At 37.4% G+C, this 26,431-nt stretch overlaps 1 protein-coding gene across 10 annotated transcripts in view; it reads right to left on the bottom strand.

The window, feature by feature from the left end:
• NAALADL2 (N-acetylated alpha-linked acidic dipeptidase like 2) overlaps positions 1–26,431 on the bottom strand; it is a 444,279-nt gene that overhangs the window by 308,020 nt on the left and 109,828 nt on the right. For 6 of the 10 annotated variants that reach the window (XM_071812576.1, XM_071812575.1, XM_071812577.1 and 3 more), the window contains one exon: positions 13,764–13,818. The exons of the other annotated variants lie outside the window; for them this stretch is intronic. In XM_071812576.1, the coding sequence (XP_071668677.1) occupies positions 13,764–13,788 (25 nt within the window). In that variant the 5' untranslated portion in view covers positions 13,789–13,818. The remainder of the gene's footprint in view (positions 1–13,763; positions 13,819–26,431) is intronic. 10 annotated transcript variants of the gene reach the window in all.

Raw genomic sequence — 26,431 nt, 5'->3', positions numbered from 1 at the left:
TTTCACTGGGATCTAGAACTATAAAAGACAAATGAGCAGGGATTGCCACAGAGGCTTACACCCATCTTTGCAGGAGGCCTGCACTGTCCAGAGAATAATAAAAATAATAATAAAAAGTATTCTATGACACAACTATTTCATACTTGGAGTAATATTTAAACAATGAATTGCTATTCCTACTGGAAGGTCATATTCAGGTTATTCCTATACATTTTGTAGGGACCAAACTAACCAGTCTGACTTTTTCTCTAATCCCTTTAACGCATAACTGAGTGGTGCAAGGTGCACATTTGCTGTGCATGCAGCCGGGGGGGCGCAGCAGCACAGTGATGCTGTTTGATGGGGGTTTTCACCTGTAACCTGGTCCAAAGGGCCACAGCAGAAAGAGGGAAAGAATATGTGTCATCCCTCCTCCTGGGACATGCCATGACACCTACCTGAGGATGCCCCTGTTCTCTGCATCAGCCAATTATCCGCTCTAAGCACTCTCAGGGATCAAACACATTAAATTCCTGTGGTCAAAGGTGCAGGTTTAGGTGAGCAATAGTAGTAACTTCAGTAGTCAAATTACATGTTCCACTGTGGCTAATAAAGTCTGCATTTCATTAATCTTTTCAGTAGGCCACCTGTAACTGAATGTTTGATTAGAACGGAGCTATGCTTCAGGTTGTGGTATAAAGGTATTAATATAAATAGGTGATGTACGGTAAGACGTACTGTAAAACTGCTTATGACTATATTGGTTCAGTCACTGGCAGCTCTTAAATGGTGGAAGGTCAAAAGGGCTTATCTGAATTTTCAGCAGTAAAAATAAGAGGAGATCCTAAATTTAATACAGCATTGCAATTTAAATAGTGATATTTCCTTTTATACTTTTTTCTCGTTTAAATTATCATCCATAGCATTTTTTCTTAAAAAAAAATTAAAAAAAATTCTTTTTGTACAACCATACTGAGAGTTTAATAAGTGTATGTGCTAGAAATCCTGACAGTCAATACTCTACCCATCAAATTTCTTGTGCATCTATTATGAAGCAAAACCCCTCTGAACTTAGTACACAACCCTCAATATCAGCAATATATGTTAACACAAGTAGCACTGCTGTTAGGTGATAAAGCTGTATCCCTGTCCTCCCAAAGGCCTTGCAGTCCTATTCTGCTCTACATTTAGCTCTATGGTTTTAGTTTTTCAGCCAGTGATTCAGACACATGAGAATGGTTTTAAAATTCGAGGACCATACGCAAATAAAAGCACCATAAGACAGTAGGTTCATGACCCTTAGATCTATGTTATCTCAGCTCTTAGCCTTTTAGCCATCAGTTTGATTCTAATCTCAACCCTGCATTCCGCATATTTGCATCACAAATCTTTAACATGTGCCCACAGCAACATTCAGTCTACAAGAGTTTATTCTCAAACACTCAACTCCTGACCTCACAGCACGAATTAACCCGAATCCAGCTTCAGATTCTTGGTTTTGAATTTGTTAAGTATGGTAAGCAAGAAGGTCAATGCCTGCTTTCAAACATTTACAGCTTTTGGACAATGATTTCAGTTATCTAAGTTATTATAAGCACAAGTTATTTGGCTATTTTAAAAATACATCTCAGCAATATATCTCTGAATTAGAATACCAGCCTGTTCAATAAACCAGTATTACCAAATCATTCAAATTTTCTAATTATTCTAGGGAATGCAATGTACTTATTAACATCACTCCAGAAACAAAACATAGCCTTGCTTTCAATGCTTGTAAACCTCCTTATGAAGAGAAAAGGAGTTTATGCATTTTAGCCTAAAACTTACTAGCAGTCAGTTCAGACATCAGGAGCATCCTTTTTGCAGTACATTATATACAAACACAAATGCAACTTACCCCATACTCCACTCTTAGCTCCATCTAAAATAGTATTTTTTGTTAGAAAATATGACTTTTGTAGTTCAGTATAACAGTTATTGTTAAATCCTCTGAAATCCTCCCCACCTGCCATATTATAGAACACTTCTGCCAACGTTGCATTCTTAATGATAACAACCACACCAAACACCATATTGCTTTTCTATAGATTTGTGCAGAATGAAAACTTTGCTTTCTCATTCTAACAAATTACTATACATTAGAAGCACATTTGAGTGACACTGGCAATATTCAACCAGATGAATGCCCTGGACAAGTACATGAGATCCACTGTACATTCATCTCTTCAGTAAAACCCCTTATAAATACAATCATCGTTATGAGTTTCAGGAACAAGGGTAATGTGTTGGTTTTTCTTCAGAACATGCTCCATTTGTTGGCAACACAAACTGTCTCTCGAATTTATTTTTCCCATTTGTCAAAACTAGCCATGATTCTCATCGTGGTTTAAACCCACAATTGCGTGTCTGAATTTTCTTATAATTGATATTGTTTCCATTTGCCACTGATTATCATGTCTCTGGCTAATGGTCTGGGGGTTTTTTTCCCCTTTTCTTTTCTACTTTCCAGAAGCAAAAAAACCTCGCCTCATCCAAAAAACCTCAAGGCAGTTCAGGAGTTATGACCTTCTGCAAGGGAAAAACAAACCACACGGACAGCCAATGCTTCCTTGCAGGTTAAGGAACCACGTACAACATAGAGGAATATGTGCCTCTGTCACTCTTTTCTCTTTGCTATCACAGCCCCCGGTCATGAGGCATGGAAACACCTTCCCTTTCCATCCATCTTACACCCACACATTTTAAATTTATCACCAAAGTACAAGATCTGCCACACTTTCAGTGTCAGTGCGTTTCCTTCTCCTGTCTTGTCTTTGATCCAGTAAATTACTGAAATACCAACAAAGTAGAAGAAAAACAGAATACTGGTTTTAGCTATCATGTCAAAAGCCCAATGTTTTGTCAACTCCTCGACTTCTCCCACTGACAGACCACAAACAGACTCTACTATAAGCCTGAAGAGGAAAAAGGAAAATCTTATTTTAGTTCTGCTTTTTAGGTACAACTCTTCTGAGTAAGATTCGTCATCTACAGGGAGGGGGGTTTTAACATGCAAAATCACACATTCTGTTTAACAGGGCAAAAGTGTGTTTTCTGGATTGTCTCCAAATGCAATTCAGATTGACAGCTATTAACAGTCTGTATCTTCTGTTAGAGGCCAATAACAAGAAGAGTTTTCCAATAAAGCTTTGAGATTGTTCTTCTGAGAAATAATCACAGTTCATCCAAAAGATGGTAGAAATTATGCAGGTGTCAACATTTGCCATGAACTGACAGGATTTATCCTCTCAAGAGACCTTGCTGGATTTGTAGAATAATTAAAGGCTCGTAGCTTTTAATTAAGATATCTCCAGAAGGAAACTGAGGAATTCTTAACAGCAAAACAACCATGGTAAGCAAAGTAGGGGCTGAAAAGAAAGAAAACCATTGCTGTCAAAGGAGACCTACAGAGGACAAATCAATGTTCTCAGGGGAAGCAGAGGAACATCATGAAAGTAAATTCTCCAGATAAATGTACTTTAAAAGAGAAAACAAGCTTTATTTATAAAGATGCATATTTTATTAATATGTTTATCTTCCCACTCTGATAATGCTATTTGGAAGTGTACGCTACACAGCACAGCAATATGGGATGCACAATTTTGATGTGTACATAATAAGCGTTTGCCACCAATAATAACAAAACATGAGAGTTGCAGGAAATAGAGTTTTGTTTCTTTAGCTGCCTGTATTTTTAACATAGTGCCCAAATTCCTACCCTCCCCAGGAGAGCTCTCAGCATCTCCTCTTCTCACTTTTGGGAAAGTGAGGATGAAAATTGACAGGGCTGCATGAGGCCCCACACTGATAACTTATTCCTTCATATATGGTTTCAAATCTCACTGTAGAAAGCAATTCTGATTGCAAATAGCTTGAAGAGACACAAAAAGTTAGTTAGGTGAAGTAGAAAACACCATGGGAATGGATGCAAGCAACGTCAGACCAACGTAATTGTCACTTCTATAAAATCTTTAAGGATCTCATGGTCCAATTATGAGCACAGGTGGTTGGATTTAAAAGTGTCTCCAGAATGAGATTCTGGTGATCACTGAGCTAGAAGGAATGAAATAGAGGAGATTTCTGACCTGGGACAAATAGTTTTCCTTTCATTTGGAAATTCTATACTTAAAGACCACATAATTCTGTACAAAATACTACCTGCCTAATTTTAAAATACTTCTTCCCATCTATGGAGATGCACTCTGAAGAATTTTTTACATCCTGTATACATACCAATATACCCAAACGCCATGTAGTTTTGTCTGTGTCTCACTTTGCAATTTAAAGGTTATTTTTATTGATCTTTAATTCCTGAATTAATTAGGCAGGCTTCACAAACAGTTTAACATCCTATAGTACAAAGTCTTATTAGTGGAGGTTATTTTGCGTTATTAAATACAAAACCTAATAGTCAAAGTTTTCACAAGCTTAAAAAAATTACTAAAAGTATTCAACAACGGTAATTGTGGCTGTTTCCTAGGAAAAACAAAACAAGAAAACAACAACAGCCACCACAAACAAAAGAACCAACACTAAAAAGCCCTGCAAAAAAATTATTTATGCAATTGTTTATTATTTATTTATTTGTGCAATTAAAATTGCATTTATCTTTGCAACTGCAATTCAAAACTGTAACAAACCAAGCCAAATTCTACAACTAGTTACTTATGACTAATTGCTAAGTACATAACAAAGAGCTATTGAATAAAGATGTTGTGTGTTCCAGTGCACTAAATCTAACCCAACAGAGGTGAGGTTGAGGTTGTCCTGGTACCTCCTGGCCCCTCTGTCGGGAACAGTGATGCCTCGTAAGACATTAAGAGCACGACTCTCATGCAAAAGCTGTTTCACAAGAGGAGCCATGGGGCTGTGTTTGGTGCAGGAGCTACAGCTTATTCCAAACCTGCAGCACTGGGAGGAAACAAGTCAGCTGGAGCTTCCAGCACCGGCACATCCCAGTTGCCCTCAAATCAACCTGGGTAACCTTCAGTGAACGTGGTCTTGACAAAACTGCTTGCAGGGCTCCCTCTGTATCTCTGCTCTCCCCAGCAGGTAGCTGTTTGCTGCGTGCCTATGGAAAACCGTTAGAATGTGCCTTATGAGGAAGACAAAGCTCACAACACTTCGGTGTTTCCCCTCACCACCCATTCCAGATAACGATTTTTATTCTTGTGAAGGACTAACCTGGAAACTATTCACACAAAACTTTGACTCTGCGTTTCAAATTACCCTGACCCCATAACATGTCTGTTCCTGTCTTACACAGAAGCTGCTAATCTTGCTACAGTGTGCCAAACTCAGATGATTTTGCAGTTCGGACAACTAACCACAAGAGACTGGTATAGAAAAAGGCCTCATCCCTGTACTAATTATTCACTTACAAACCGCTGGTTCTTTGCATTCAGCAAAACTCAAACGATTGCAGATTATGTGCCTATCTAGACACTTTGGTGCAATTTGCAGAAGCCAAGGCAGATATGTCAAGGGTAGAAAACAAAGTGTTGGGTTTTTTAATTTTTTTTTTTAAGCCCAGAGTTGAACACTCAGAAATACAGCATATTAAAAAAAAAAAAAATCACCAAGATCTAGACGTACCTGGACTTTTTGACTTTCTTTTGGAAATAATCCCTGCTGTGAATGTCAATGAGGCAAATCATTTCTACTGTTAAAGCATTTGGAAGCATTTGCTATTCTTACTGCTCTCATTTTCAGTCTTTAGCCTCTGGTGTGCCAGAAGAAATTCAGTGAGCTTCTCCTCCTAAATAAAATCACATATACCTCTCTATAGATACAGGCCAGATTTTGACTGGAGTCCCAAGCCATCACTCTTTAAAGTTATCACATAACAGCATCAGGCTTCCATCATGTATGATTTATGTTTCAGACTTTTTCAAAACACATCCTACTGGTCACAAGTAGTTGGCAAAGAGCTAGGTGGTTATGTCCAGAAAGCAGCTGACAATAATTCCTAGGCTTCATCTACTGACAGCTGTCAAAGCATGAGGTTAAGCAAAGGTAATCACATACACACTCAGCTACTGTGTGTTCTCATAGGAGTACTGGATGCATGGGGTGGGAGACGCTCAAGTCTCTACACATACCAACTCTGTATTTCATTCTTAGGAGCGTGCTCAACCAAGAACCACCTCCAGTATGAGCTGAAAATGAGACCTAGCCACCCCTGATGCATGACTCAGGGCACACATCAGTCCTCAAGCAGCCAGGTATGGCAAGGACGTGGGTCCCATCCTTTGAAGCAGGACCACTCAAGCTTGTCTTTCTCCAGAACTGTTCCCAGAGCCACACACCAGTCGTCACTAGAGGCAGAAGATCAGCACATGACCACAGCAGGCAAACAAATGCATTCAGTGGCTCAGCAGAACAAGAGCAGACAGTTTTCATGCTCATACACAAGCTCACAGGCCCTTTGAAGAGCCACCACTGCCACAGCTGAACCCCGCTTCCCAGCATCCACCCAAGTGCGGAGCTCCACAGAGAGCTCGGCATGACCATTCCCCTCCATGCTCCTTGGCTTCGCCAGCAGGTCTGAAGAGGTTAATTTCTGCAGCTTAAGGGCAGCTCTAACCCACGTATTGACAATTTACAGATGTTCTGCTCACCTAATTTGTTCCACTATTCACAAAAACATGCAGTTACCTTAGCAACTACTACATTACATTTTATCTCCAAGCTGCAGAGCTTTTTCTTTTCTAAAAACAAACCCCACAAGCCTACTGATACTGCATGTCATCTTCGATATTAGTTCTAGCCATTTCAGGAAACATAAAAATAGGCACAAGTATAATGAAAATACCAGTCTCTTTTATAAAGTCTATTTAAGTTTTCCATTTATGAACATATTTTCTTTGTAGATCTATTTTACTCTTCTCTATGTTTGTTATTCTTCTACGGGTTACAATTTGCATAAAGGAAATTAAGAGGACAAGGAGGAAGATGGGTTTTGATATAAGGACATAGCTGGAGCCTGGGTAGAAGATATATTAGGAAAAAAAAAAAAAAGTTAGGAATCAAGGAAATATCTGAAAATTGCTGCAAGAAGAAACAAATGCCTTTAGGCCACTGACTTCAAAGTGTCCTTACTCAATGGACATCTAGAATGAAAACATCTATTTTTAAACAGCAAATCAACAGAATACTGAAAGTTTTTCTGAAGTGAAAGATATATTCCTCTGTGAATGTATCTAGAAGAAAGAATAATTATACTTGGAAAATATTTGCAAGTTGGTTATGTACCAGCCTTGCTCCTAGGCACCAATTGCTTCCTGCACTACCTACATTTGCATTCGATTGAAATAAAATTGTTTTCAAAGGCATGTTGACATCATGTAATGTGAAATTATGTCAAGATATGTAAACAAACATTGAGTAACCTGGTATCTTCACACTCCATGCTGTAAGATGAACTGGCCTCGGATCCAGACGTGTTTCCCACTTCTTGAAATGTTCATGTATTATTACAGGGTGGATGGGAGAGAAATTAATAGCTTTTTCTTAAAAAGGAATACATCTGAGGAGATATTTTTGTTTAATTTGAATCGGCAGAAAAATCACAGACTGAAATTTTCTCAGAGCTGTGAAAAACTATGAAGGTTTATCTTCAGGGATGACTAAAGTTAGGAAACTTGTTGAGTCTTCTAATTTCAGCAAGTTACTGATTTGAATCCATAGATCAGTGCTTAGACTCAATTTCTAATAAATTAGGAATGATCTTAAATACTGTCTTGAGTTAATACTTTAATAACTTGTGAAAAGATATTGTACATCTGTGTGATATCTTTTCATAGCTGTGACATGGTGTTTGATTTTCAGCTGCCTGCTCTACAGTGCATATTTGAACACACTAGAGAATCTAGGTTCTGCTTTTTGCAAAACTTAAGATACCTTTTCAAAGGCTAATTTTCCCATTAAAGATAGCTAAAATAAAAACCAGTGGGACAGGTAAGTTTTCTGGTGTTTCTTTTTAACTGGAAGTCATTTTTTTTTTAATCAAAAAAGCACAGCATCTTTGAAAAGCAATAAAACTTTGTAGGAAGCCACCAGTACAAAGTGCAATCCAAACTTAAAATTTTAATTGCAGTTAATTAAAATGTTGCTAGGGAAGTAATCTAGTATCCAATCAGCTATTAGTAATTAATCTTCCAGCAAATCTGAGGATGGGACTGGGCACTTAAACTCTAATCCAGGGGTTTTCCAGTTTATTGACCCTTGAAGTTTTTTCCTGCCAGTTCAGACTTCCGTACAGTGGATTCAGGCCAGCTAACACAAATTTTGGTTTTCTTTACCCCCACAGATTCTTAGAATAGTCCAATTGACTCTGAGTCTGCAGCTGCCAGGTTGAAAACACCTCTGCTAGCTTTAAGTCACTGCCTCATTTCTACTGATATTCCTTTCTACTTTCTCCCCTACGAGCACCTATCCATCTAAAGCTCAGCATGACTCTGCTTTGAACCTGGTTTTTCTATACTGCTAAAGAAAGTCACTGAAGCTGACCAGTAATAATTATCTCCATAGTTCAGCACACCGGTCTTTCTATAGCCTTATAACTATTGCTGAAACCACAGCAGCACTTGAATGATGGGTTATAATATTTTTAAACAGATACAACTTTGACCTTTCCATCTTAAATACATGCCAGTCTATACCCACTGTCCCAGTCTGTCCTTGAACACCACAATTCACTCTGACCGTAGATTTTACAGGAAGAAACAAAATTGCTGCCTGCTGGTATCTACTACAAATTGCATAATACAGTTTCTATCGTTACCCTTTAATTTACCCTGTGACCACATACAATGCTCTATCTCCACCACCAATGTAAAATAAATAATTATATAAAGCAATAATACCACTTTGTCAAATAATCCTTTATTTGGGTCTCTTCCAACAAGGGAGATGCAGAATGAAGCATACAGTTACTTAGTTACCTTCTACATTAACATTTGTTTTACATACTGAAAAATTTCATGTATTTAAAAGCAAATAGGAAACCACAGTAATGCTGATACAGCATCAAAATGTGTCAGTACTTCTTGTTATATCTAGCAGACAGAAGAAACCTCCCCTCCTCAAACCCTCCGAACCAGTGCTACAGCTTTGATTAGCACTGTTAAAAATCCTGCCATATTCGTTTAGTAATGGAAGAGCTTCAGTGTTGTGGGAAACTATTCCCCATCCATGCAACAACAACTTGTCTAGGTTGCACACAGATGTGACTAACACATATGAAATGAGTTATAGGAAAAATTACATGAATTAATATACTACTGTAATTTATGCCATTCATTTCCTTTGCTTAATGCTGCACCATACCATCCATTAAAATCCATAAAAACAATTCATTGCTTTTTAATTTCTACATATTTATGGGCACTCATTTGAAATGAAAATTGTTTCCTTATTGACACATTCTTCCATCTTGACAAAAAAAATATTTTGAACACTAAAGGCTAATTACTTCAATATTTTTTGCTTATATTCATTACACTTGGAATGCCGCAAAAATGGAGAGACATTTACCTAAATCCAAAATACAGCAATCAAATAATTAGGGCACGTAATCTAAAGCCAATAAATTATATTCCAAGCAGCAAATGCAGTGGTGTAATTATAACTGGTTTAGCATCTTTGCCTGTAAAGAATATTTGAACAGCAAAATAAAAATTAATGGCATCCCCAGCTGTTATCATAAACAGAAACAGTACTTTCTTTTTAAAAGAAAGCAGATGTATTTCTTAGGTTCAGAATGCACATACCATTTTCTGTAATACCCACAATTACTTTATTTCAAGTAAGCTATTTTCTTTACTGTATATGATGGTAGACGTGCCTATTTAATGAAGAATTAGATGGCAATTTAAAATAAGTGAACTTCTCTAACCTATACAACATTTCAACAGACTGATAAACATCAAGGGAAAAACTCCCCTCTGCCTTGCAAAATAAACACAAAGTTTCAATACAAATTATGAGAGGTTCTCCATCCTCACATTTTCACATGGAAAGACACGAAAGGGGCAGGAGCACCCTGACAGGGTACATTACTTGCACTCCTATTTAAATTCATCTAATTCTATCCAGCATGATTCCTGGTGTGCAGGGTATGTCTCTCCTGTTCTTTGTTACATGGATGTGACAGGAGGAGATGGATGCCAGGTGGTTTTGAAGACAAGCTAAGCCTCATCCTTTCTTTAAGGGAGCCGGGCTGAAGAGGGAGGAAGGAATAGAGGAGACGAGGCAGCAAAAAACACTTCAAATATAAAATTAGTACTTTTGTGAATGTTTTAAAGAACAGAATAGTTAATTTCTCACTAACTCCTTCAATCAAAATAGCAAGTTCAGCCAGCTCTCAAGATTTTAAAACATTTCCTGGTGCTCAAGAGCATCCCCCTCCAGCACCAGCTTTGCAGCTGTATTTTGTTAGAACGCACTAGACAGAACTTGGTAATGGCAGAAAACCAGAACCTCCCTCCCTTGCTCACGGTGCAGCAGAACGTCGGACTCGAGGCCCCCGGCACGTTCTCCCACCAGCAGTAACTCACGTTCGTGTCACCCCCACCGGGCTCACAAGCAGCATTTGCAACGGTACCCGCAGTCCCCATGCTGGGGTTTCTTCTTCTTCACCCACTGGTTTGTACCACATATGCCTCACTCTGTTTTATCATAAATAACTACTTATTTATGATAAACCACTTATACCTGATTCTGCTCCATTTTAAATAAATACTTATTTTTGCCTTATACTGTTTTCTTCAAAGAAAAAACATTGCTTTAAAAAATTGCTATAAACAAACTGATGTCCCACACAGGGAAAGATACAGATCCTACAATGCCCCTCACAACTTGGAAAATGTTTAAAATTAAAATCCAAAGAATAGTGAAAGCCAAGGAGATCTGAGGACTTCAAGGAGGCTTTTTGTTTTGGCATCCAAATGGTCAGCCTCCCAGCTTTGGAGCTGCTGCCACCGGACCTCCTGTGCAACACGGGTGGGCATGGTGACATGTGTCTCACGCATTTCTAAATAAATATTTCTAAATAAATACACATTAAATAAATAACATTTCTAAATCAATAAATACTCATTTAGAAACGAAGGTCACCACAGAAGGACTGCTTCCTGTTTGAGTAGCACCTGCTTTTTAAGCAGACTCAGTACATAATTTAGGTATGGGTTCTATACCGTTATATAAATACAGGTGGTCAATTTTTTCAAAATAAAGCATATGATAAAACTTTCCTCCAAGTTTCATAAAATACTGACATTTCCACACACAAAATTCTTAAAGTGCTCTGAAGCTTCCACAACTATTGCAGAGCTGGAAAAAACTGACAAACAATATTTACTCATTTTCCTGGCTTCAAATAAGTGCATATATTATCAGATTGAGTCTGAAATTTAACCTTTGATTGATGCCTCTAAAAACACTACCTGCATAAAAAAATAGTTTAATGCCAAATAGCAAAATGATATTTAAAGGGGATTCTTAGACATAAAGTTATTACTAGGATTATCAAGAGAAGAAAAAAAAAAAATCAAACAGCCTTTATCTTCTGAGTGATTCTGTATGTTTCCCTTTGCTTCGAGAAAAAGTGGATCATTAACATTTAAGTTGAAGTAAATTAGACCAATTTCTACACTGAATGGCCTGCAAAGCAGGAAACATGATCTAGCATCAAGCAAACAAGCAAATCGAGTCTGTTATCAGCCCCGCTCCTGAATAAAACCCTATGTAATGTTGTATACCCAGCACACAATGCATTTCTCAAGAGAGGAACAACCCGTAATGACCTTTGAACAGCCAAGTCAACATTAGAATAGGAACAGTCTAGAGATGCAGGATTTTGCGGTAACTTTACATGTTCAACGTGTACGTCAGCACTGACTGTGTTTGAGGAGTCTTAATGGATTACTGCACTGTTAAAGTAACACAGTTCACTGTTTACCAGTATACTTACAGAATTGTAATAATCTTGAAAGTGACTGAAAACACAACTCAAGGATAGAAATTAGGAGAGGGTGAAAAAAGGGTTTTCACTTCTAATACAGTCACAAATGTGCAACTGTTGGATCCTGGATGGGCCTGAGAGAGCACAGTTTTGGGGTCGGGATGCACTGATGATTTACAAACATGACAACAGATCACCCAGTCAAGATCCAGGTATTCACTTTAGGCTCCAGGTTTAGAAGAAAAGTCCTTCAGATCCCATATTTTTTTAGATGGTATACTTTAATAGATGGTATCATGTTAACTCTGAGCTGTATCTGCAGGTTGAGTTCCTAAGGTATAATTTCTTGCATGAGCACTTAAAGTGTCTTGGGTAGGATCAGCTTTCTGTCTCCTAACAGGAAGAGAGGAAAAAAAAAAATATGCCCTGGCAAAGGACTATAAAGACTTTCTTTTGTTAGTTTTGCTCTTTGGATCTTCCCATTTGTAATTTACACTTTTATTACTGCATCAAAGCAAAACACACAAGATAAAAGTTGTATGCCAACTGCAGCCAGGTTCGTAAAGGCTAACACTTTAGAGCCCTAATGAGTGTTTAACGCCCTCCTAATGCAGGCAGTGTACAATAATCATTTTTATAGCCAGGTTATGAAGCTTCTGGCTCTTCCTTGACAAACCCCGTGCTCTCTTCCCTCTCTCTGAGACAAAACACTGGCAACCTGGCTCAAAACTTAGGAAATAAAGGGCACGGCAATATCACTATCACATAAATTTAATAAATATATTTCAAACTTCAAATAGTGTTGAGGATATGCTATAAATGCAAAAAAAAAAAAAAAAAAAAAATCAAGCCTAAGACTGCAGTATGCTTTCATAATTTTTACACTCTGATATTGCCAACAGCAAGATTAAACTGTAAGAAATAATTACAAGTTAAGGCTTTATTATTTGTGGAATATGTGCTTCCTATGCTACCATTGTCTGAAAATCAGTTACGAGGGTAAAACCAGATGGGTGAAACCACTCAAACTTCTTTCTTTATTGGTGGGGTGATACACAGACTTTTTCCCCAAGTAATCCAGTTTCCAATTGAAAAATTAAAGATTTAGTCTAGGATTAGAAACAGTAGGGAAAAAAAAAAAAAAAATATATATATATATATATATATATATATAATTAGCTCTTAATAGTTCTTCCTCATTTTAGTATTGCATGACTTGGAAACTTCAGACCATTCGTGCTAGACATGAGGACAAAATTTTTTTGCAGTGAGGGTGTTGAAACAGTGGCCCAGGTTGCCCAGAGAGGTGGCTGATGCCCCATCCCTGGAGACATCCCAGGCCAGGCTGGATGGGGCTCTGAGCAGCGTGATCTGGGTGAAGAGGTCCCTGCTCATAGCAGGGGGGTTGGACCAGATGAGCTTTGAAGGTCCCTTCCAACACAAAGTCTTCTATGTGCCTTTTCCAAATACTTATTATTTAGCACAGCTGGCAGATATATGAGCCAAATTGGACAGCAAATGACATGCAATCACACAGAGATCATGGTTACCATTATTTTAAGCAGGAAACAACTATATGTTCTCTTATTTGTTCTTTTGACTTATTTGTTCTCTTTCCACATTTATTAAGCCTTCTGTCTTTTATCAGAAATGCATACAGAGGGTGGGAATCTTTAGTGCTGTAAAAATAATCTGATTTTTGTTTCTTTGAGAACTTTTAAATAAATTAGTTTTGCCAAAATTGATGATCAATTATTGTTTAAAATTTTGATTTAATTACTGTGATCAGATGAAGACTGTATCATCCCTCCATCTTCAGTATAGTCTCTGGGCTTCTACCAAAAAAAAAAAAAAAAAAAAAACCACCAAACAAATCCAAAAACAAACCAACCATCATAACTTAGCTTTATCTACTTTTTTGTAAGTGCATGAACCATTATTAATGTCAAAGCATCTTTGGCAATATAAGCACAGTAAGGAAGTTGGGAGTATCCAATTACACCATTGATATTTTACCTACTATGTAACACCAGGCATTGGAACAGGCTGCCCAGGGCAGTGGTAGAGCCACCATCCCTGGAGGTATTTAAAAGGCGTTCTTACCAACAGAAATAAGTGTCCACTTCTCATTATTTTTTATTTATTTCTTTTGTCAGAACTAGCTGAAAACTTACATTTTGCAGTTAGCCATGCAAAGTAATGCAACTCAACATTTAGCCTTCTGTTAATACAGTAAATGTAAACCAACAACAATATAAAAACAGACACTTCCATAAACGCTCACTACCAAAATAAACACATTTCTGCTGCTTACTGGTCGAGAGCACAATAAGAACAGCACACAAATCCAGACAGAAAGCAGGTGGTTTGCCAGATAAGCACAATCAATGCCCACTACCAGAGCTGGGTTACGGCATCTTCTACTTGAAGATTTTGCTATGCCAGTCATTGTGTTCCTGACAAGAAATTAAATCTCCAGCGGACTCAGCCCATCATTTCCAGCAAATTTAAATACCCTATCAGCAGTCGCAGCGCTACATAGATACTCCTGACAGATTCCTGGTGATATACTAACAGTTTACTCTTGCTGATTAAACGCAAGGCAGCCAGACAACAACGCAAATTAGTAAGCAGGAACAATCATTAGAAATTTGATTCATTATGGGAAAGAAGGAAATAATTTCAAATAGGACTATTAAAAGTAGTTAAAAACACATTTACACTATGTCCTCATTTTGGTTAATTATAAAAACTCAAACTATTTAGGAATATTAAGTTTTGATTTGAGAAAGAAAAGCTTTAATAATCAGTGAAGTCAAAATCTGGAGGAGCTTTTTGCAAAGACTGAGCTGATTAAGAAAAATATGTATTCTAATTCACATGGAAATTAAGATCTGCCTTTAATGATTTAAGACTAAAAGGTAATGGGAACAAACTTGGATATATAACTTATGAAAATTATACAATTATGATGATACATAAAGCGACTAATATGATAAGGCTTGGGTTTAGTAACACGATACAGGATACACTGTCACAATGGCCTTAGCAAATCAACCATACACTATTCAATATTATTTCTCTCTGATTCCTTCTCTCTCACCAAGTAAAAGCTCTGCAGAAGCCACAGCATCACTGACTGCAGTTGAAAACATCAGTTACTCTTGCATGAAATTGAACTATATGAAGAATAGGAAGTTACTGATCTTCACATTTTGAAGTATAATAGAAATGTTTATCTTTATACTTGGCATAATTTAAACATTTATACACTAGTAATTTAAAATGGCTGAAATGCCTCACGGTTACGGGGTTTACAGATGATAACTGAACAATCCAGTAACAGTTAAAATGCTGCTTTTTCAAATGTTCTATCTCAGCATTCTGCTCCTATTCTGTTCCATGGAATATAGGATTTTAATTTTCTCCTATTACAGTAAGCAATCATGCCTCTATCAGCTTTCCATCTTTACAACAGATGTGCATATTCAAAGACCTAAACACTAACTTCCAAAACAAATACCAAAATAAATCCAACTAACACAAAATGAAAAATATAGCCTATTATAACTTTTTAGCCCATAAATGTGATTTTAAAAAAAGAAGAAGTTTTCTAAAAGCAGTCTGTCAAACAGAAGCATGCCAACAGGCTTTTTTTTTTTCACATATGATCAACTCTAATGTGACTATTTCAAATGAATGTTCCAGAACTAAACTTAGTATTTCTTAATTTATTTTTAGGATTGAAATAGTCAGTATATTACTACTACTTCCTCTTTTTTTTTCTTTTTGTTTCCATGAAAAGTCAGACATGGGTCAATGGATGGACTGTGTCCTCCCTCTTCCAATTCTGAATAACAAACACGCACAAGCTAAAGTTAATTAAATGAAATGTAGACAGTTTTTCTCCAGTTTTTAACAGGAAAAATTCAGATTACCTATGAGAGGTAGGATAAACTGGATAAATAGATTTACTAAAAATGCATGTATGTTTGTGCTTATAATACCTATAATCTGTTACAGTATCTGACTGCAATTCAGAAGTTTTAAAGCCTGGGACTGGTTCAAATATTTGTGTTTGCTTATCAGATAAGAATTTTCATACAGAAAAACAAAATGACCATAATGAAATTTTAGCTGGTCTATTTCACAGCTGGTTGAAAACAATTTAAAGATGCCAGCTGTATCTCATCGCCTCCACATAAGACCTGTCTGCACATGGAACAACCAAACACAGCTAAGCTACAGATTCCCATGGCTAAAAAAAGAAAACACCACAAAAATTGCTTTTTAGAAGTCTGAAATCTGATTTGGACCAAACAGTAACTCCAACTTAAATGGAGATGTGCTGCAAACTGAAGTTACTGCATCTTTTAAACTCTTACATATATCTATATACATGAACCTGCTTTATCAGCAAATCTGTTTCTTTTCCTGGATTCCTCACCTCTGCTGAAAGAAGCTCCATTCCAAGTCTTCGCTATATAGAAAACTCCTACTAGCTCCTGGGGCAGTTCATTTACAACAGACTGGTACAAAATTAAACAATACATTAAATCCAAGTACAAGTTCATGATGAGGTGTTTGTTCTTTTTTTAAATCTGTTCCTGAGACAACAGAAAACACATTTTGCTTTAAAAAAAAAAAAAAAAATCACTTCAGAAATATGAAAGTGATTTTTCTTTCCTGCAACTTTCAGTTTTCCTCTAATTGCAAGGAGATTAAATCCAGTTCAAACAGCTGCAGCTGACACCAAATTAGGAAAAAAAACAGAAAAAAAACCACATCACACACAACCACACCACAGTTCAAATTTCTTAAACCAAACAGCTGACATCACAAGCACACAAAAGCCTGGTTTTACTGCACGTTATCCCCATTTACTGGGAGCACAGCAGTTACCACACATGCTGCAGAACTGGGACACAATATTAAGTTCAGTAATTTTTTTTCTTTTAATCTGCATTGAAGACAAAGCAATAAACATAAATAAAGTAAACCAAAGAACACAATACTTGACACTAAGACTCCTCTTGTTTTAAGGATCTGTTAGATTTTTCTCTTGCTTTTGAGTTGATCTAAAGAAGAAAACCCACCTCTTCTGCCTTTACAGAATCTTCTTCAGGAAAGGTTTATTGACCAAGCTAGATGACTACAGAAATAATATAATCATTGCCTTTGAGAGTATCACTAACTTCCTAGGTTAGCATTACAATCACATATTGAAAAAGAAAGAAACCTAATCTCTTAACTTTTTAAAAGCTGGATTTAGTTATAAGCTAAGTGTGTGAACATTCATGAACTTTAACCACCGCCCTTCTGTGCGTAACCATGGAACGTGTACAACAAGTTACTGTACAACATTCCCTCACTGATCTACACATTTGCCTCCATCATGCTCTGTGGGACAGGCAGAATTTAACAAAATAAAATTACATATCCAAGGTTGGCAAACAATGCATTTTGCATGCTATTGATTTATGAAAAATGTCTGTAGGGCAAAACAAGATCACTGTATTGTGTGTGTATGCACCCACCCAAAACACAGCCGCCAATCATGACAATTTATAAATACATAACCTGTTGTCTCTAAAAGAAAGAAATACTAGGAGAACAATTGGTTTGTAGACACTTGTGGTGTTCCTCAAGGATGTGAAGAGTCATCTTCAGAAAGCCAGTCCAGACACAACAGGTACTGACATTTTAAAGACATCCATGCCAACAATGAAGGATGTAGTTTACCTTTAAAAATGTAGAAGGCAGTAACATCAAAATAACCAAAGAAATACACTATATTTATAAGTCAAATCTCAATTTTTACATTTAAGAACGACAGTATTTTGGATAATATTTGACTAAATGCAAGTTTAGGGGCTAGATTTTTTTTTTTAAGAAGTTTGACATCTTAAAATACTCAGCATTTCTGTTAGTCAATCAAAAATCAAATCACTATGATAGATGAATTTCTTTTTTCTATTGTTTTAAAAAATAATAAAATACATATTTATTTTCTGTAGATTTTTGCATTACAAAGTGAGTTGGAAATGTCACAAAGCAGATCAAAAAAAAACCTCTGAAGTAACATACAGGGAACCCTTTGCTTCTAGATCACATCTGGAGAGTGCTTAGAGATACGCAGACTGATGTAGAGTTTTAGAGCATAAGAAAAAAGGAAAAGTGTTCACCTGGCTGCTGTGCAAAGGGCACTGACGTAACTAATCCCTCTTTCACCCAGAAACATGTCCCACGTCTTCCACATGACACAAGAAGGAGGTAACACGAATAATGACATCAAGACCTGTTTTATAACACTGCTATTAGTACAGTGCCTACAGCATTTCAGACATACAGCCAATTAGGTCTTTGAAAAGTCTGTATTGAAACAAGAAATACCCTAAGGAAGGTGGAATCTTGCTCCCTGAGCAGAGGTTCCATCAGTGCAAAGGAAGGTGGCTGGTGCCGCCAGCCTGACTAACTGCCCGGCACGGCAGCACAAGTGGTTGCTGAACAAATTATCACATTCTTCATGCTGTTACCTTTCTCTCCCAACCTTTCCATTTCCATCCTTCATGGATAGAGTTTTACTCTTCCTCTTGATTTTAATAGCTCAGCACATTCTAACCTCACATCTTACGAAACCTTCTTGTTGTATAGAAAACACCAGGATGTTTTCCCATTTCATTTGAACACTGCTACTGTTAGAAATGAGCCAATTAAAACCACAAACGTACTTCTAAGTAGTCCTTGCCCTCATTGTATTTACCTTCACTAAGATAATGGCACTTGAGAATTATTGACAGATTTTAACCCCGCAATGCTTGCAGCGCTCAGGCTGTTATTAGCTGCCTACCTGCAAGGAAAGTCAAAGGTAAAAAGTGAAGCAAATTATTTGTGCAAAGCAAGACAAGGGGGCAACCCAAGCCCACACAAAAAATCTGTTATTCAAGTACAAATTGAAACAAGTCCCTTCTGTCTTAGGCCATCTATGGCTTTGAGTCTTCAGGGTCCAGCTCTGCACTCAGCTTTAACAGGTGTAAACTACCACTTTCTTTTTTCTTTTCCTACCAAAAAGGAGCCCATCTCCCTACATGTAAACATCAGAAAATTTAGTAGCAGTCAGCTATTGTTAGGGCAGACACCATGTTATACCAAACACAAATTCCCTCCAAAGCAAAAGCCAATTAGTTGTATGTCTTACATAACCAATTTGTTAAGAAGAAACAACAAAAAAAAAGCAGAAGTTAATTGCATTTTAACATAAAATCTTTACACCTTTTACATATGATTAGGTTATTTCACAGTTTATTATAAAACATTTTCTGTTATCATTAACTGAAAGCTAATAGTTTTCTGGTGTGGCGGCTTCTGTGTAGAAGCCGCAGTGACACACCACCATGAATTTTAAGTTGCTGCATATGGCAGTAGTACAAATCTGACCTGCCAGCCAGAAACAATACATAAGAAGTAGAGTGTATAAAAATTAGAGCTTACATTTTTCAACTTATTGAGCTTCCCTTTGTCACCAAAATAAATGACTCAACACACAGATGGCAGAACTCTTCTGGAGTACAAGGCCCAAATTAAATGGATAAAGGGTAAGTGCAAAGGAGCAAAAAATCAAGGTAGGCCTGCATTTGCAAACTGCTGGAAGTTTTTAGAGAAAGATCTGGGCATTTCAATGGATTTTTTGCCATAAAAATGCATACATTTCACATGTTTAATTTTTTCTCAAAAAATTAAAGTATAGAAAAAAAATTATTCAAGTAGTACTAAGGTTCTTCAGTGAAGACAGAATTGGGGATAGTGCAGTGCTTTTAACTTTACCAAGGGCTCTGCAGTCAGATAGAAATGGCACCTTAATCCTGCTCCATAAAGAGAATGCAGATGTGTGTTTCAATTGAGATGTTTCATCTTATATGAAAACATTTAAGCCAGAATTTGCTACAGAAAGCCTTCAAAAACTGCATCATTGCTCCACGTCCTTGAAAAGGCCACAGCTGTCTTCCTCACCAAGGCTCATCCCAACAAAACACTCGACGCTCACACAACACATTTTGTCTCTGTGTGTTCTTAATAGGCTTCCGTTTACCTGCTGGAGTGCAACCTGTCAGTTTGGCCACCTCAAATGCCTGCAAGCCTCAATGACATTTTTTCTTCCCCTTGTCTTCAAGACTAGGCAGAGTAAAGTCAGCCAGAAGGGTTCAAGCATCAATACACCACTGGCAGATACTCTTACGAGGGAGCAATTTCCTACCAAAGAGCTGGCAACAGCTACAACAAGCTGCCTCTCTCAAGTCAGCTTTGTCCTACTTTGCTTAGTTTACTTATTCAATAAGAGGTCACGGCATCGCAATAACATGCACAAAGTTTGAGAAACTTCAGATGCCACTCTGCATCAGCACTCACAACGGGGTGCTAAAAACATGAGAATATCAGTACAACTAGCAAGTAGAAAGTGACAGATGTGCAACCACCCCTTACTTTTCAGCAAGGGAGAAAAGTACAATATTTCTCAAAGGTGTTCTGGAGTTTCCCTTACGGAGCAGCCTACCTCCATGCTACAGCTTTACAAACAACCTTTTAATAAAGAAGTCTCAACACAGTATTTGGCACTAAGATTAGGTTCACTATATCTTTGTATTAAGCTAACTAAAATACAACTATTAATAAAATAGTTTGGCACGATTCTCAGGACCACACAAACTACCTTTGTGCTCTACATGATATAGACATTTGGAAACAAAACAAGCACTTTTTGGTCCCACAAACACCTTCTCAGGACTCTGAGAGTCTCCATCACTCTCTGTCATTGCAGTGAGTTGCCCCCTTTTGTCCTTCTAAGGGCCAGTTATTTGGAGCTCTTTAACCCATTTTTCCTCAGTGAGTTCTCTCTATGTAGCTCAAGTTCTCCTGGAAGGAAAGACTATCTTCTACCATTACCTCAAAATGAGGGTACATCTTCTCAAAGACCACAGCATCTTCTCAAAGACCATTTTGGATACGGCAAAAGAAAGGGAGCTTTATTCTACTCTGCCTACAAGGATCCTCGCACTGACACTTTGAGTGCAGGCTGTATTTCCAGTCACCTGAAATGACTATTTTGGGGATCACCTCAGTTTTCCTTCATCTTTCCCTTACCTCATCAACCATAAGTAGAAATGCCATGAAACAACACATTTGGCTCTAGGCGTTATTATGATTAGAAAGGTTGTCAGCATTTCTAATGCTGCAGTCATTACATGCTGTTCTGAAATTCAAACACTTTAAAAAGCTCTTCCTCCTACTCCGCGACACCCAAGAGCTCCCGGTGCTGAAGAGCAATGCTAGCTTTGCCACTGACTCATAGCAGATCAGAATTTCACTATTCCAAGCCAGACAAAATTTTTACACTGATACCCATTGTCTAACAGCCGTGGTTTAAGGCAAAAAAACACAGAAATAAAGCTCTGGTCCTTGAAATTATAGTTTTTCCACAACAGAGAAAAGTCAATTGAATTGCAATTGCAATTTTAAATGTACCTCTAAGACAAGAAACATACTGTCTCCTTTATAGCATCCCATGGTGAAAAAGGGTCTTTGATAGAATTAGAATTTGCTTTCTTGCATCTCAAATGCAAATTTCTCTGGAGATAGCTAAAAAAATCTGGTAAGAAACAGAAAACTTCAGTAATAAAATATTTTTAGTACATAAACAAACCAAAATATTCTCATTTGCATATGTTATATTTTTATCTCCTCTGACTTTTTTCATTTTTATCCTATATGACAATGCTACTAACAAACTAAATAACCAAAAAAAAGCAGGCAACATTTCTGATGCCAGATGCTGAAGATCAATAGTTATTTCCCAAAGTTTATGGCATAATTAAAATTTGTAACAGGAATAATTTTCTTTTCAACCCCTCAGGCTAAGCCTAGAATTATTGACTAAGTCAAAGTTATGTAGTGTAGCATTTTTTTATTGTGTTTATGGATAATATAAAGGATTTTATGGTTTTTACATGTAATCTGGTAAGCATAGAACAAGTAAATAGGAAAAATGCTCTATATCAGCAAAGGAACCGTTATAAACATTTTGTTGTTTAGGTATGTAGAGGAAATGGGTTTATACAATTTGCTGTTCGTTAACCATACTACAGTTCACAGGTGGATGGCCAGGCTGCCCATGAATTAACAGAGAACTGGACTTACAGCCCCTTAGAGCTGCCACGAAGCCGCTGTGACAGGGAGGCAGCTGCTCAGGGATAGCGTGCAAGGCACCAGAGTCATCAACACTGCCCAAACCAGGAGTGATGTGATATCTGTAATTTCATCTACTGGACTATTGGCATGGCTTTATATCGATAACCCAAATAGTCCACCTAGGAGTTCATCTGCGCAAGCCATACTGGGAAGAGACTTGAAGACAGAAAGGACAGCAAAAGAGAAGAGAGAAAAGTTGATTGAGGATGAGGAGAAAAGAACTATTCTGCTACACAACCAACATTGCCATGATTTGGGTCTACTGTAACTCTCAGACTTTTGGGTTAAATACACTCAGTTTAGAAGTGAAAAGATGTATATTTGTTTCTTGTCAGCCCTAAAAACTCGGCCTTGGGCAGTGGCAATAAAACTGGATTATTTCTTATTTCAATCAATGCTAATAACAACACAGGCCAAATTAGACCCTCTGATACCAGTGCAACCCCATTACTTTCATCGCCTTTTCACAAATAAAATATAACTAGAAAGTTGGTAAACATTTCTGCTGATGAAGCACAAGAACAAACACAGTCTGACTCAGCCCCTCTTTGCAGCACTAGCACGAATAAAATGCGGTAAACTTAATTGTGTTGTGAAGGCACATAAAGCCGAGCTTACACAGACAGCAGAAATGGCACTTCTATGGAAGCACTGTTGGAAGAAAAAGATGAATACATATACAAATTGACAAAGCCAGCTACTATGAAACTACAGCTAGTTCTGCAGATTCACAGTAACATTCATGCTAAAGATCTCCCCTCCGCTTTCTATGACTATTTCTACAGGGACAGGTCTAGCATAACCTTCAGTTATGCCTTTTATTCTCCTCAGTCCTAAGAACAGCTTCAGTATATTACCAGAATATAACCAGAAACACGAAACTGGAAAAAGGCAGAAGCAGGTGCAGCAGCAGCGCTCTACAAGAACAGACCCCAGTACCAGTGCCGGCTCAAGGCAGCCCAGGGCCCTGCACCAGCTGAAATACCATCCTGAAGTGAGTACAACCAGAAACTAAAAATTCAAGCAAAAAGCTTCTCCAGTGCTACACAGAACTTGTACATCTTTCTTAAGAGCGAAGAACATGGCAAGGCTCCTTGAAAGTAACCACTGGTTTCCAATGGTTTCAGCTACTTCCCTGACAAGGATCATGTAAATCTCTCTTGCTTCTCTGACTGCTAAGAAACAGTTTTGCAGTTACTGTTCCCAGTTCTATATATTCCACAACCATGAGATTCCTAAAAACATCACAACTATGACATGGATATAAAACACAGATGGACTACATCCTTACAGTGTTCCTTTTAACTCTCTGAAATAATGAGAGCTAGAAAATTCCATAATAGGTAACGAAATCACAATATTTCCAACAAATACGCGCTCTTTAGCAAACCAGGTAGCATTTTGTTCTGTAGGTGCGGACATGTCCTCACTTCCCCGAGGTTGCACAGCTGTCTGTGTAATTAAAAACTAATCATAGCATAGGAAGAACTAAAGTCACTGAAAAGTAACTGAACTTGTTTTCTCCCTCTCTCCCCCATACTTATGACAGATACATTTCAGCTACATTTACTGCTGCATAAAATAAGTGATCTCTGATAAAAATCTTCTGGAAAAAACAACCTTGATCGCAACAAATATTGCAATGTAGAAAACTACCTTGCTTGTCTTTAAGAAGCACATCTCAACAACCCAATGCAAGACAGAAATGCTGTTTACGATACTGTCCCAGGATTATACCACCTCATTTGTGGTGGTGATCAGTGGAGATGCCGTTTTTCAAAGGAAAAAGACAAATAAAATAACCCCCCCCCCACCATCACCATGTTTTCCACCAGGACTATGGAAAGCAATCCCTGTATAGAGATGGAAAAAATTCCAGCTACTTTCAAAAAACTTCCAGTACTTCAAAGAGGAGGAATAAGAGACCTTTTATTATGACCTGCTATGAATGCAAAGCACTCTTCAGATTATGAACTAGTGTCATAACTGCATAAGAAGTTTACATAAACTTTGGATTATTTTGCCTGAACTGCTAAAACTATATTGATATTCCCTCTGCATCAATCTCAAGTTCTTTACTTTTCTCCAGTAACGAACATACTTTCAGAGAAAAGAGGTACAGGAGCAGCCAAAATAAATATAATGCTTACCACACACACTGAAGAATGATGTGCTGGGGTAGAAAATCAACAGCTTCCCTTGGATCACATCCCTAAGTGGCAAAAACTTCATCTGATAGACCCTACTGCCGACAAGAGCTATCTACATTTGGTAGAAATTCAATGTTTAAAGTAGCTTTATGATCAAGATGACAAGGAAACATTTTCAGACACTTTGCAAACATCATCCTTTTACTATACATCTCCTACATTTTCAATTTCAGTTCTATGTATTGCAGCAAGATGTTGCAATCTTGTTTCATTTTCAGGCATATATATTAGGATGCAATCACCAGCAGCATACCTCTAAGAACTGGAAAGGATTAGAACACCAAAACAACAATAGTAAGAAGCAGATTGGGAGCTGGAAGTCTTGGGTCCCATATCCAGTTCCGCAGTGGACTCTCACCATTGGAGAGAGATTCACTGTTATCATATTTCAATTTATGCAGTTTTCTCAGTTTTAATATGGTTATGATCATGAGGATATTTCTGTAGAACTGAAATCCCAAACCCTAATTCATGAGCACATATGAACCCGGAAATCAAAGCTTAAAAAAAAAATAGCATACCTGTGATAAAAGAGTTAAAAGCACCTAAAAATGTTGGAATGACTTAAGCCGAAGTCAAAAGAGTACTCTGTGCTGATCCAGCTGCTGATGGCTCTGCAGGACTATTTGAATCTCATATTTTTCACAGCATCAGGATAGTGATCAGAACATACTTCTCCAGCTCTCTAGATTCACCACTTTGAAATGCAAGTCAAAAATCGACAGGAGGCAGCAATAAAATGAATTATTTTAAATTACCCATTGTTGCTGTACCTGGTTGGTGAATAGAGCCAATCTATGTAAGAAATGCTGTCACAGGAAACCCTCGCTATTATCATTCAAAAAAGAACCAACGAGGGACCCAATGATGTTCTGCTAATTCCTGTCCAGAGAGCAAACAGGCACTCAGTTCTCAGGTCACTGAATGCAAAGTGGGGAGGAAGCATTTTTACAATGAATCTTCAGAGCTACCATCTTTTGTTAGAACCCCACTTAATAACCACAGCTGATTACAGCATTTGTTAGCATTATTCAGAGTCCTGCTCAAAAGCACAAACCTGAAACAAGACCGTTCATAATCCAACAAGCAGGGTAAACCTGGTGACCAACAAGGCCTCTCATTAAGAAAGCTTGAGACTGAAAAGACACCATTCAAAAATTCATTTCTGGGACATTCCTTTTTAATCCCCACTGCCCCATGCAAGCATGCCATATTCTTTATGCAGGCTCTTGATATTTTCCTATCACTTTTCTCAACAAAAAAAGTAACAGTCACTTCTTTTAGACTTGGCCTCTAAATGTTTCATGAGACTACATATATATTGATCTAAAAATCAACATCAGAACACAAGAACAAACCCTAAGGAACACACACTTTGGAGCTGATCCAAAGTCCAGATTAATTACAGAAGGAATCTGAACCTGCTGAAAATTATTTTTAAGAAATATTATACTTAATCATATGTTTATATTAAAGATATATATATAATGGAATAATTTATAAAAATGCTTTAGATATGCAATAAACAGCAAATAACGGAACCCTGAAAAAAAAAAAAAAAACAAATTTTTCAGGATGGTGTATTTATACTGCTCATATGACTCCTCTCATTCTTGCTCACTTACTGTGCCTCCCGAGAACTGGAAGAATAAGCTGTTTAAACTTGAACTTGCCAATTTTTAACTCTGTCCTCTGTGGACCAGAGAGAGAAACATGTATTACACACACTTAGCAAGTGAGCAAAACTACTATGATCATCCAGCAATGCAATACAGTGTAAAATCAATTACGACTGATGTACAATATCATAAATCTAAAATTTACAGTAATTGCATCTTGTGGGGCTAATACTGTCATACTCTCCAGTAAACAGTACTGAATTCACAGAAGACTGAAAACAACAACTCGTGGATCTTGATTCTGAAAGGAAAGAAAAAAAAAAACACAACAAGAAAACCACAAAAAAAAAAAGGCGCCACAAAAATACAAGATCTTC

Source organism: Patagioenas fasciata, chromosome 9, assembly GCF_037038585.1.
Source record: "Patagioenas fasciata isolate bPatFas1 chromosome 9, bPatFas1.hap1, whole genome shotgun sequence".
NCBI classification, from domain to species: Eukaryota; Metazoa; Chordata; class Aves; order Columbiformes; family Columbidae; genus Patagioenas; species Patagioenas fasciata.
The sequence above is the reverse complement of the archived record's forward strand: the minus strand, read 5'-3'. Positions and strand labels throughout refer to the sequence as shown.